At 34.9% G+C, this 14,050-nt stretch overlaps 2 protein-coding genes across 3 annotated transcripts in view; both read right to left on the bottom strand.

Annotated features, from left to right (window-relative positions):
- The window catches only part of LOC124367977 (choline transporter-like 1), a 62,233-nt gene extending 57,499 nt beyond the window's left edge, over positions 1-4,734 (bottom strand). For both annotated transcript variants that reach the window (XM_046825241.1, XM_046825231.1), the window contains exon 1: positions 4,574-4,734. The gene's annotated coding sequence lies outside the window, so the exon portion shown is untranslated. The remainder of the gene's footprint in view (positions 1-4,573) is intronic.
- On the bottom strand, positions 807-13,715 carry LOC124373592. The gene is made up of 3 exons (XM_046831977.1): positions 13,052-13,715; positions 12,026-12,894; positions 807-1,058 (listed from the first exon to the last, which is right to left on the bottom strand). Exons 1-3 carry the CDS (start codon positions 13,713-13,715, stop codon positions 807-809), a joined length of 1,785 nt encoding a protein of 594 aa, XP_046687933.1.
- Between the last annotated feature and the right edge of the window lie 335 nt (positions 13,716-14,050).

Consider the following 14,050-nt stretch of genomic DNA (forward strand, 5'->3'; position numbering starts at 1 on the left):
GCTTTCTCGGTTGTCACGAGTGCACGTCTACTATGTATCTTATTATTATTCATTGTGTGGTAATGTTGTGATTAGTTTGAAATATTTATTTTGTTCTATAGTAAATTGAAATTTATTTGAAATAAACAGTTTTGTAAATAGTTCTTTTTTATTTTTATCAATAAATACGCTAATTTTAAGAAAAATGCCCTGTTTTATACGTTTTTGATTTTATCTTTTATAATTGAGTTATAATGAAAATTAGCTTTGAACTTAAAGATAAAACCTTTTTACTTGTCTTGGCATTGTAGGAAAGTTAATGGATTTATTAGTGGCGTGTGAAGGGTTGAAAGTGGCTTCAAAATATGGGCTTCGCTCATGGTAACCCATGAGGAGAATAAGTTCCTTTATTTCACAAAAGCAATTGCTCACTGCTATCTGGGCAAGCTATAAATATTGTAGATTTTGGGTAGACTTTAATAAGCGACCTATACACATTATTCACTTGTTTTTATCAAATTTTCAATTGTTAAAAAAAAAAATTAATTACTCAATATTACAATTTATACAACATATTACTTAAAAAATGATTTTAACTTATAAGTAATAATAAATGTTTCATGTGAGAAATAAACAACAAAGAGTAACTAATTTTTGGAGAAGTTGAAAATGGTAATGAATATTAGATTGAAAGTTCTTGCCGAGAGGTCATAGACAATAGACAATATCTTTATTTTTGCATAATCTTGGAGATCAGCATGGCGTCACAACTGATACAGAGAAATGAGAAAGTAGTATAGTATCGTCCGTAGGGCTGTAGAACGAAGTCAGGTATAGTCTGGGAAGTCCTTCCATCTTAAATATTCTTCTATGGAGTAGAAAGGTCTTTTCAGCAGCCAGTCCTTTAGATGCCGCTTCAGCTGTTGCGGGTTGTGGTTCTTCATGTCATCTGGCAATAGGTTGAAGAACTTGGCTCCGGCGTAAGTGGGTTTCTTGCTGTAGAGTGTCAAGTGGTGGGGTGGCAGGACAAAGTCTGTAGAGCTCCTTGTTCCGTACTTGTGGACATCTTGATTTCTGAGCTGCGAAGTTGAGATTGTGTGGAGGATGACTTCTTATATGTAGATAACCACATAGAGGTTAAAGAGTGAAATCCGGAGTCAAATAGCAAACCATCATTGTGATTCTTACTGTAGGGTTGTTTACTGCTAACCTGTAAGTATTTATTTAATACTTACTGCAAGCTGTAATATTATAAAGTGTCTCTTACATGTAGGTTTAGGTATTTTTAACGCTATTAAGTTACTTTTGTCGTTGTAATGTGTTATTCTTGTTGCGTACGATCATTATATAATATTGAAGTTGTGTAATATATTCGATAAGACCCTTTATTAGTCTCCCCTACAGATTTTTTAAAGATATGTAGGTCTTGGATGTAGTTAGTTTTGTTACTTTGTAATGTTATTGTTGAATTTATGTTATTAAAAATTGTAATGTATTTTAGCCTATTCTTGTTGTCAATGCATTATAATTGTTGCATACAATTATTACGTAATACTGAAGTTGGACATTATATTGGATCGTTCGATAAATCGAATAACGAATCTAGGTGGCTTATTAGTCTCCACACAATGTATTTAACTAATCACTATGTACAAGTTTCAAGTTTTTATTTCCTGGATATATATTTATAACAAGGGAGACTTTAAGCAGCCTACACTCCTTTTTGGTTGTTTTTATCAAACAATTCTATATATTATCCAACTTTAATATATAAAAATCGTAAACAATAAGAGTTATAATAAACTACTGTAACAAGAAGAATCTCGTACATTACAATTTTAAAAACATAAATTTAACATGGTCTAGAATTGAACAAGGCTAGTGACAACGACAAGAAGAATGACAATGAATGCACAGATATTGGCTCCAAATGTTTTTTTATCGATACTATTGAATACAACATTTGACCTAGATATTCATAAATAATCATTACCAGCTTTCTTTATTTAGACTAATGATGTCATTACCAACTGTTGTTATTTCGTCTATGTAGGAAAAGGCTAGTGACAACGACAAGAACAATGACGATGAATATGCAGATATTGGCTCAAAATGTTTTTATACACACTGAGCGATGTTCTAAATGGTACAAGATAACGAAATTGCTCCTTTAAATCCGAATTGTCCAGTTTTTTATTAACGAGATGAAAACTAGTATTAAACGTGGAAATAAAATAGTGTTTCGCTGCAAGAGAATAAACATGACGTATCTATAAACGACCTTGAGAAGACTTGTTTTGAAAATTCTAAATTTGGTATTATGAATATATAATGAAAAGTTGTGTACTATTTTAGTTGAAATCAAACAAACTAATACTTTTTTATTAATGAAGGTACTTTTGATGTCATCAGTACCTGCAGAAATACAATTCTAGATTGGCTAAAGTAATCGTAAGTATTACGGTGCTAAAAAGTACTTTAATAAAGTTTAGTTATGTTATATGTAATGTGAAATAAATACATTTATTTTACATATAAAGTATAATTTCACTATAATACAATTTTATAAGCCTGAAACTTAATTCAGTTCGACATTATCACTCAAAATTAGTTCAAAGTAAAATAGTGTTTTGAAATAAATTCAAAATTAAAATCATGTGTTTTGTTATTGACTAATGGCAGCAAGAACAGTAACGTACGTGTCTTCTTTGTTTCACAAGTATCATGTCACATTTATCATTTAAAATACATAAGTAAGTGTAATGTTTTGTTGTAATTATATATACTAAATTGGTAGCTAGATAAAAGGCCGGAGCGGCAAATCACGAATTTGACGTTATCAACGTATTCTGCTCACCCTCCTGAACAAAAAATATATATAGTACTAGCGGGTGCAAATGACAAATAAATAACATGATTTTAGGGGGTATATTTATAAGTGGTTAAGTTTCTAATGTTTTAATGTTCAGTTTGTGTGCTGTGTCTGGATAATCTGTTTACTTGAATATTATCTGCGGCCGGGACTGATATCAGCCTGATAACGTATCTGTTATCTGAGTTCTCCGGGGCAGAGTCAGTGCTTCACAAGATATCGTGTTCAGTAGATTGGATTGAGTGAGTGCGTTACAATCATGAATCAACCATCCACTAGTTCGACCAACCCTTAGTGAATTGTGTGTGTCGGAGTGTTTAGTAGGGCACGTAAAGAGTTTACGTTTTAACCGAAATGAAATTATTTCCTTTTTAATTGAACATGGAATTTTTAATAATGAGTGTATTTGTTCGTCGTGCGGTCGCGTGTTGTTTTTAAACCGGGAGACTTTGTTGTTTCGTTGCGATAGGAAAATTAGAAAAATTAGTAAGAAAAGAAGTTTTAAATGTTGCAATTTCTAAAAATCCACTTTTTTGTTGCTGCTGCTCAGTTATATCCGCCAACACACTAATGGTAAGTGTTCTCTGTTAATATCCATCTATATATTTGTATTTGAGTTTTTCATGATTTATTAAGTTTTTTAACTTTACATATGTAATTGCCTTTGCATTACATTTCAATTTATATTTCTGATCAGCCCCTCTAGAATTTTATATTTTACTGATAGGTACTATCTCGAGGGATGTTTTTCTTTAATTGACATCAGCGCGGCTTCGGCAGCACCGATGGCCGGAGGCACTCGTCTCATTTCGATAACAAGTAATTAGTTTGTTGCTCGAAATTAAGAAAAACATTGTTCATTTTGATTAAAATTCTGCTCATTTCAGTATTATTTTTCATTTACGTTTGCAGAGATGGCGACCCTCCGATGACGTCATCACGAGGTTGAATCATGGTCACAAAAGGTCACGTGACACTCAACGTCGATGTACACCATGGAAATATTACTCCGCGTGTGTGAACAGTTGTTCCATTTTTTATGTTTTAGAACTTCGTTATTTCTCATTTCCACCCCATCAAACCTTATATTTTTTTTGTTCTATAGGACGATTCCAATAAGTTAATAACGCAAAACTCGTATTTTGCCGCTCCGGCCGTTTATATGATAATTACCACTAAATATATTTTATCAATTATATTATTTATATATTAATTTCTAGTATTGAAAACTAGCAAAACCATATTGTTCTTTGAAGTATCTATTAGGTTATTTGTTCCAGGATGTTGCTTACAGTCTTTAGGATAGTCATGAATGTTGATGATTCAAATTGTTGGTGGCTGTTTATTATACTGCACCAAAAAAACAAACAAATAAAGAGTGTAGGCCAGGCTGCTTATTAAAGTCTACCCTCATAACAGCCTTTTAAGAATCAAAAATGGATATTCTCCACTAATGAAATAGTAATTATAGCACTATTATTTATTTTGTAAACTATTATATTTTTAAAATGCCTATTTTCATAACTATATCGAAATCACAGGCTGAAACTATATCCATTACAAGTACTGAAAGGTATTAATGCTCTTAACTATAGTAAGTAGTTACTATGCCAAGTCATATTTCGTTTTTACTTGACTGTTAACTTTAGTTTGTAGGTCTAGCCTATATTAGTTACATCGAAAGTTTCAGACTATATATTATAAGTAGTAGGATATGTATACCTTTCAATAAAAGAGTGGATAACTAACAAACTAATTTCGTAAATGATCTGAGAACTGGTTCATCCTCCTCAGAAAGTAAACAAACAAATCAAACTTGTGACTAACTGAACTAAACAAACACTAACACAAACAAACAATAGTTAAATAAAATACAGTGTTTTTTAAGTACCTAGTGACAGTGACAGAAAGACAACGTGCCAACTCTAAAGAAATAAATCCCACATTTTAAAACAAAACCAACAGTCCTATTAACACATTTATAGTTATACATATTTAAACATTTTTTATGTATGGTAACATTCAAATTTTTTAACTCGGTTAATGGCTTGATATAATTATTCGTAATATATTGTTCTTTCTGAATATCCAATCGTCAAAGTTAGGTAAATATTAACGCTCTGCCATTTGCTTTAGTTAAAGGTATCCATTTAATATTATTAACAGAATATTTTGCTAAATAATAATTTTTAAGGAGTCAAAATCAGAGATAATTAAAATATAAATGTGTGTGTGTGTGTGTGTGTGTGTCTTGTGATTCATTATAGAAATTCAAGCTGCCATAACAACCCTGAATGTACTAAACAGAGTTCTAGTTCTAGTTCAGAGTAGTAGTTGTTCTAGTGAGAGAGTGAATAAAACATCTTCACTAAACAATAGATGGATAAATGTAAAAAAGGATTTAAATAGTTTAGTTAGACGTATGTTGTGTTTATTTCATTATTCTTCAAAGAATAAAATATTAAATAGATTACTAGCGGTTGCCCATGGTTAAACACAATTTTTAAGGGCAGTCTGACATGAAAAAAAAAAAATTTTTTTTTTGGAGTGGCGAGGATGGGGGGAGAGAGGGAAGGGGGAGGAGGGGGGGAGAATTTTGGTTTTGTATTATTAATATTCTTTCGAATTTTCTCTTTAAAACATGGTACTATAATTATACCTTATTACTATAATATTAACCTTATATAAAAAAATATATATATAAAGGCTTGACAAACTGTTGTTGGCGTTGGCACCACTCCTTATAGTAAACAACAATCTATAAAATAGATATTAATCGGTTTTGTTCTATGTTGGTTACTGTTTTGCTTTTAGTTGGTTTTAGCTGATATCACACCACTGTCAGCAATATGACAGATGTCATCTGTTGTTATTATTTTATGTTGGAGGTTTATGTGAAGTTTTTGAAATACTCGTGTTTGTGATTTGCAAGTTTCCCTGTTGTTTTTATTTGTAAAGGAGTTTATTGTTAATTGAATGTAGATTTAAAATGGGTAATAAGAAGAGGTAGGAACTAAGAAGACTATGTTACAAGAAGAAGGACTGTTGTTCCGTAGCCATGAAAACAGTATTAACTTCAGGTTAATGAGTGGATAGGCCTAGAACACCCAAAGTAGTTTCCACATCCAATGAGAAATTGAGCCCTAAACCTAGCATGCTCTGATAATTCAACTGATACCTTCGTATGGAACAATAGTAAACGATTGTACAGCTAGAATCGAGTTTGAAAGATGTTGCAGAGTGTTAGGGTTTGTCATGGCAATCTATCATTTAGTCGAAACACCATTAGCAGGGCTCGCAGTACAAAATCCGTCTCCTAGTAGCTGTGCATGACAAAAGCTTTTGACTAACTGTCCCAAAAGCAAACAGATATTAGGCCTATGCCTATTGAGGCAACCAAGCAAAAGTTCTCATGCTTACTTATGACTTGAACCTAAGGTTAGTTACGGCTTGCTGGTGTAATAGGAAAGGGCTATACTGCTGCACCCAAACTATTTGCGGCATGATGTATTTACCCGCTACCGCCCAGCAAGTTCAATCAACATGAACAGTTTTTTGTCCAGCCATGTAGAAAGTGTTGTGTGAAAAACTCTTGAAGAGTGCAGTGACAGAAGCAGTTATGAAATGGAAATTCTAATGACTTATGTGTTGCGGGTTGACGGAAGCTGGCAAAATGCCGGAGGCCACCACCCTCGTAAATGGCGTTGTCACAAGTAACTTCAGCAGAATACGGTAAATATTAGATATTTATTCAATGTCAAAATACTGATAACTGCCTCAGAGAACATAAGCAACGAACACTAGAAATATGCCAAGGCAAATTATGTAGGTAGCAGTGGAGTATGGATGAATCTTGAGGTGCGACTGCCAATGGTTCAAAAGAATCCGAGACTAAATACGGTGTTCGCTTATGTGGAGTAACCTGGAGGATGGTGACTCAATGGGCTATGCAGCAGTTGTGGGCAGACAGCCCATATGGCCCAGGATGTGTCCATTCAGAAGTTGGAATGTGTTAGGGACCAGTCCAAGAGGAGATGGGGACATAGAAATTAAGGGACTTTATCATGAAAAATAAAGGCTTGAAGCTTTCTGACGGAAAATCTCTTTTGGGAAAGGTAGGCTAACAGGGAGGCGATCAAACAAAATCCAAATATACTATGGATTGCCATCCGTAGGATTACACACAGCGTTGGAAGCCATGAGGCGAGCAGTTTGCGGCGTGTTGTACTGTCATGGTTCAGTCTCATAAAATATCGCCTTTACTATATTTTATGCCCAGACTACGAAGACACATGTGTTGTAAGTATAACAAAGCCGCCAAAGAAAAAACTAACTATGGACCAAGCAGCATTTTTCACCTCCTCACCTTGTTCTAATGAAAGCAATCAAACCTATTTTTAAAGTACTTTGTGAAGTCCTAGAACTACTCAGAAAATGTCTCCAAGGGAAAATCTCAAAATCCTAATGGAGTCTATGAATAAGGTCATTTGGGGGGACTCGGCTCCCTAAACGCACCTTTGTTACCTAGGTGTCTGAGGCTACGGTGTCTATGAGGCAGTTCCTATCATTTCAATGATGGGGTACAGCTCCAAGTGAAAGTTTTAGGAGCACATCTGGGCTAAGAAACAGGAATCTGAATATGCGGTTAGGCTTTAAAACGTTCGACCACCAAGCGGATTCGCAAAGCAGATAAAGCGGCTACCGACATTGAAAAAAAATCAGGCAACACACAAGGACTTTTGCAAAGGAAGATGGAGGATCTGTATCAAGGAGAGAGGATCAGACATCCCTTCCTACAGTGCAGGCCCATCATTTAAACCAAGGTATGAGTCCAAAAATATGGCTACTTCTTGCTTTTTATTGGATTTGACCGAAACTTGTTATTTTTTAACTTTGGGGCCCTATAACTCAAAAATACTAGGCCGCTACCCCAAGTCAAATTTTTATACAGTATTCTCTTACTTTTGCCTAGTTCCCTCATGGGAATTTATAAATATCTTTGTCAATGAGGCACAGTAAACATTTTTACTTATAAAAAAAAGTTAGTTAAAAACAATAAATTATAAAAAATTATAAAACTTTTAATTTTTTTTTTTCAAATTAAAAACCTCATGATAGACCTAGATTATAAGCTATTTAATAAGTAAAAATAAAAATCCAGGACTCTATCTTAAACCATTACAGTGATATAGGTTTCCCAAGTTAACATTATGTTCTTATGGATGGTCGGACTGCCCTTAATGGGCCTTGATATAATTATTTGCGTAATATATTGTTCTTTTGAATATCCGAATCGTCAAAGTTAGGGTAAATATTATCGCTACTGCATTTGCTTTAGTTAAAGGTATCCATTTAATTTATTAAACATGTGAATATTTTGCTAAATAATAATTTTTTAAGAGTCAAAATAGAGTTAATTAAAATATAAATGTGTGTGTGTGAGTTGTGTGTGTGTCTTGTGAATTCATAATAGAAATTTCAAGCTGCCATAACAACCTGAATGTTAAGAACTAAACAGGAGTTCTAGTTCTAGTTCAGAGTAGTAGTTGTTTCTAGTGATTGAGATGTGAATAAAACATCTTCACTAAACAATAGAGGATAATGTAAAAAATGATTTGAATAGTTTAGTTAGACGTATGTTTGTGGTTTATTTCATTATTCTTCAAAGAAATAAAATATTAAATAGATTACTAGCGGTTTGCCCCATGGTTAAACCACCAATTTTCCTGCTTAATAACAGAAATTCTGAGGCAACATACTTTTTAAATGTAATGTCAAACGCTTCAGAGGTACGTGATGATTACTGGAAGTTATTACAATCTCCTGGCCCATTTAAAAATAATTGGACTTCACGTTTGAAAATAAATGTTTCCGTTTCCTAAATCCGAAAAATGGAACAGTCATTTACTAGCACCACCGGTTGCTCCACCGTCCTTATAGATCGTGTCTAAGACATCGTAGTGCACTCAATTGTGCATCTGACGAGACAATGGGAATAACTCTTTACGTGGATTTCACTATATTTTAAAGTTTTTTAGTCTAGGTTTCTCGGATGCCAAAAGGGTGTAAGGGGTTCGTTTTGAGCTTCTTCGTCGCAGAATTTGTTGGATCTCTTCAGAGGAACATGACTCCAGATTCCATGAAATAAGTCTGTGACAGCATCAGATTCAAGATGATGCACTAAGAGTATGGTGAATTTTAGCTAAACTGAACATTCACATTGAATCGCCTCTTCCCACCATAGTTACGCTACGAGCTCTTGAACTTTTTTGAAGTGAAAACTTCTTTAGGCGAGTTGAGCGTTTTGGTAGAGGGAAAAATCCTCGGTTCGCGTCACCGACATGCTAATGATACTAACCTGCATGAAAAAGTCAGTCTCGCTGTGTTTTTTAACCGTAGACTTGGCCGCGGACTACTAACCTGCATGAAAAAGTCAGTCTCGCTGTGTTAAAACTGTGCCGGCGGAGTATGAAAACAGACTGCGAAAATCAGTGACCTTTACGGCTTCCTCTCGCGATTTAAAAGTGAAGCTAATGTCGTACAATTCTGTAAGATGCGTCAAATTAAAGTTCTTAATATTGGCAATCTATTGGTTACATTTTTAAATATTAAAAAAATTTCGAAATAATTTTGATTATTGTTTACATTTTACATAGCGTTTACAATTACAAGAAAAAAGTAGTAAGCGAGGATTTTTTTTATTTTTTGGTCAGACAAAATTTGTCAGCGAGAAAGTTGTGTGAAAATAGATGAATATTTTTTTTGTAATTTATCATTTTTTTATTGGAAGTTTAGTTTAGCCTGTAGTAGCGTATGAAGTGATGAGTGAACGTTTCTGCCGGAACTGTAGTTGGCGCATTGGCTCACTGATACCGTATTAACTCAATAAATTAGTTTATTGTGCAATAAAAATACCTTTACGAAAGAACCAAGTTAATTTAACTAATTTATTAGTTTTAAAAATATTGTGGGTTTAATTGTTATTGCAATTATATACTTTATCCGTAGCAATAACTGTATTATTTACAACGGTGTTCAACTCACTGTTGTTCACTCGGTGTTTACTCACTTGTATTCTATGTTTAACTAACTATTAATATTGAGCAATTACAACAAGTATAATGATTGCATTGAACTTTTTATTAAGATATTGTTAAGATAATTGTATATTAATTATTTTTTCAACCACTTTGTATTTATATTTTGTTCATGATTTGTTTAACCCATCATATGTAACTAATAAATAAAACATAAAAAATTTCATATAATTTTTGCATATAGTTTTAATTTCTCTCAACTTAATAGTTCCGTTTTCACTTCTATCGGCAGTCCCACGACTGCTACTGTTTTTTTTTTTTTTTTTTTTTTTTTTTTTTTTTTTTTTTTTTATTTCGAATTTATGTCCAACATTTTATGTTTTTCAATTGATTAGCTTCATTTATTTATTTATTTACGGACAACCCATTTTAACAAAATATAGTACAAAGTTACAATGGCTAATATAGATAAGCTGCAACACAAAACAGTAATATTAACAAAGTACTGTAGTATGATAATAGATACAAAACAACCTAAGATGAATTAATACATGTAAGATGCAAAAGACCAAATGAATTAGCAAACAATAAGAGGTAACAATAATAAACTATGAAAAATAACATGATGACTAACAGACAACAAGGCAATAAAATATGAAAGAGCTAACAATGATCAACTATGAAGAAATAAAACAAAACCTAGAATATCAAGAAACGAAAGAGAAAAAAAACACAACTTTTAAACATTATAATAAATAACAATGATAAATAATTTATGAACAATGAAACATGAATAAATAACAAATGAACAATTTGGTACTAATGAGCAGTGCAAGCAAACAGAAATAGATATGAATCAATAAATTTTAAACCGCGATTAAGGACAAATTAGTTAATATACTGTATTAAAAAAGATAGAAATAAAATAAGTATTAACAGTAAGAAGCGTTAAATAAAGTGATTACAAACAAAAAAGAAATCTAAAAATAATAATAATAAATTAATAGTAATGACAAATAACTACTATACGAACATAAAAAACAATGCATATTTTACATGGAGCCTTCCTTTCTTAATCTTCCATGGAGAGCAGTTGGTTAATCTGTCTCTTAAACGATACAGCACCAGTGTTAAAAATGTCTAGTTCCAGTGGTAGAGTATTCCCAAGCGTCTGGATCCGAACCATCGTGCTGTTCCTTTCGTAGTTTGTAGAGTAATGCAGTCTTGCAAACAGGTCACTCGATCTTGTACTGGCAGGAACGTGGAACCTTACCCGCTCCAGTAACTGAGGGCAGTTGAGATCTCCATTAACCAACTTATATAAAAACACCAGATAAAAAATTCTTCTCCTCAAAGCAAGTGGTTGAAGGCCAAGTTCAGCTGCCAAAGAGTTCACAGGGACATCAGCATAACGATGACCCAGGCGATAACCAACTAAGCGGATGAAACGAGACTGAATCGATTGGAGGCTGTCTTGGAGATATTGTTGATTAGGAGACCACACAACCGTGCAATATTCCAAGTGAGACCTAACAAGGCAACAATATAGAGTCTTTAACACCAAAGGAGCCGTGAAAGAAACGTGAGTACCTGATTATCATGCCGAGGTTCCTATTTGCTTTGCTACAAATGTGATTCACGTGATCTTCAGAACTCAGAGAGGCAGCACACATCACACCTAGGTCTCTAATCTCGCTTGTTCTTTTGAGACTACATCCACCCAATTGATAATCATGGAAACGAGGAGATGTTATCCTGTGAAAGGTGATAACGGAGCATTTCGTTGAGTTTAAGGACATGCCATTGTCAGAGCACCATTTCTCAACAGCCTTTATACTTCCACAAGGATTTCAAAGTCGCATTCAGATGTGATTTCAGAGTAAAGTTTAATATCGTCAGCAAAGAATAGGTGATTGGCAGGAACTACGTCAGATATATTATTGATGAATAGATTAAATAATACGGGACCCAAGTGCGAACCCTGTGGGACTCCTGAAATCGCCACGAACTCTCTGGAGAAAGAAGAAGAGAATTTCACCATTAACTTGCGATTTTTAAGGTATGATGAAAACCACTCTAAAAGAGGGCCATGGACGCAGTATGCAGAGAGCCTTACAAGCAGATGCAAGTGACTGACTCTGTCAAAAGCCTTGGAGAAGTCCAGAAAAATTGCATCAACCTGTTTCCGTCTTGAGAAGGATGAGATAATGTCGGACTGGCAGACTACTAAGTTCGTTGCTGCCGATTTTCCAGGCGAAAACCCATGTTGATGGGAAGATATACACCTTTGCAGTAGGGGAGACACTCTAGAAAGCACCAATCTCTCAAAGACTTTGGAGATCACTGACTGGACAGCAATAGGTCTATAATTGGTAACTTCAGATGTTGTCCCGGATTTGTGTATGGGTACAACATAGCTTTTTTGAAGAACGTCAGGAAAAACACCACTGGATACTGATTTGTTGAAGAGCTCCTGGAGCGGACCAGATAAAAGGAGGTGGCAATACTTCAGGACACCAGGAGGTATCATGTCAGGCCCGGAGCCTTTATTTACGTTGAGATTGAGAAGCTCCTTTCTGACTTCATCTTCACTAAAAATACAATGAGAGATAACATTGCAAGAGTCGACACTGTCTAAACTAGTAGGAGGTTGTTGTTGAGACGTGAACACCGAGGAGAAGAAATCAGCAAACATTTCGCATTGTTCATTCACACAGGTCGATGAAGTGCCATTATAAACCAGAGCTGACGGAGTTCCATGGTTCTTCTTTAACCCATCAACGAAGCTCCAGAACCTGTTGGGATTAGAAGGAAGGATATTTTGGACATGGTTTATGTAATTGTCGAAGCATTCTTGAGAAAGCCGTTTACAATTTGACCTGGTGCGAGAGTAAGAATAGTATGTGCAGTCATTCAAAGTTCTCTTATATTGTAAGTGAAGTCGTTTCTTTTCAGTTACCAGTCTCTTCAACTCCGGACTGAACCACGGTGGGAATGATGATCCGACTTTAATCAAAGGTGTATGTTTTAAGACAGAGGTTTTTAACGTTTCAGCAAGGTTAGAGAATTGCATGTTTACGTCATACATACGGTGAAAAAGACTTTTTGTAACAAACACGCGGGATATCATGCTGCAGTTCTTGATAGACATTTATAAGGTTACATTTCTTGAAGTTATGGACGTAGGAAGTCTTGTTGCCAGCTGTGGGAACGGAAGGAAGAGCAATCCTAAGAGCAGGGTGATGTACATCCTCAGGTACCAGTGGCTCATCCCTGGAGACAACAGTGTGTATATCCGAGGAAAGGATGACGTCTAGAATTACACCACGAGTGTTTTCAATGAGATTTACTTGAGTTAAATCAAGAGTAGAAGTAAGATCGCTCAAGGCTCTCGCTGGACCGGAACGAAGATTAGTCCGAGGGAAAGTGCTCCAATCAATTTCAGGTTGGTTCAGATCACCCATAAGTAGTACTCGAGAGAAGGAATCCAACGTGACAGCTTCATCTATTGACGTGACGTATGTTTCGTAAGAATTGACAGATGTGTCAGGAGGGATGTATACAACGCCTGCTAGAACTTTTACACCAGCTGAAGTCGTTACTGAGATTAGGGTTTGCTCGACAGATGCTGTTGAGATGGGCATACGCAGAGAAGGATAACAACACTTGACTGCCAACAGGACACCTCCGCCGCTGGCCTTGACACTAGTTTCGTAGGATCTGTCACTGAGAAATACGTTATAAGAAGAAAACCCCAGCTCGGCATCACTAATGTCTTGGGATAGATTGGTCTCAGTGAGAGACAGTGCAAATCTTCTTTCGGTCATCTTTTTTTTCCAAAGGTAGTGACTTGGTGCTTTCTGGAATAGCGTACATAAGGATGTTTTTGGTCCTACCAGCTCTATCATGAACTTCAGCGACAACAGCGTCCAAGGACGTGGCAGGACTATTTTCAATTTTATTTAACCTAGTAGTGTTTGACAATACTTGTGACTTTACGTCAGCTATTTGATTCTCAGCTGCAAGCAGATTTTTCTCAATCACCTCCACTCTGGGCTCCAATACAGATAAGCTAGCTCTTATTGTAGTAATCTCGGTTTTTATGTCAACAATATCTTTAGATATATCGTCTATCTTTTTAACCTTGCCTAAGAGATCGTCC

The sequence above is a fragment of the Homalodisca vitripennis genome, chromosome 1 (assembly GCF_021130785.1).
Source record: "Homalodisca vitripennis isolate AUS2020 chromosome 1, UT_GWSS_2.1, whole genome shotgun sequence".
NCBI lineage: Eukaryota > Metazoa > Arthropoda > Insecta > Hemiptera > Cicadellidae > Homalodisca > Homalodisca vitripennis.

Excerpts from the sequence above, each read along its gene's own strand:
- LOC124373592 (XM_046831977.1), bottom strand. The coding sequence starts at position 13,715 with ATGACCGAAAGAAGATTTGCACTGTCTCTCACTGAGACCAATCTATCC. Across the intron at positions 12,895-13,051 it reads CGTCCATAACTTCAAGAAAT|TCGGATCATCATTCCCACCG; the intron begins GTAACCTTATAA and ends CTTTGATTAAAG. Across the intron at positions 1,059-12,025 it reads TCTCCAAGGCTTTTGACAGA|CTCAGAAATCAAGATGTCCA; the intron begins GTCAGTCACTTG and ends TCAACTTCGCAG.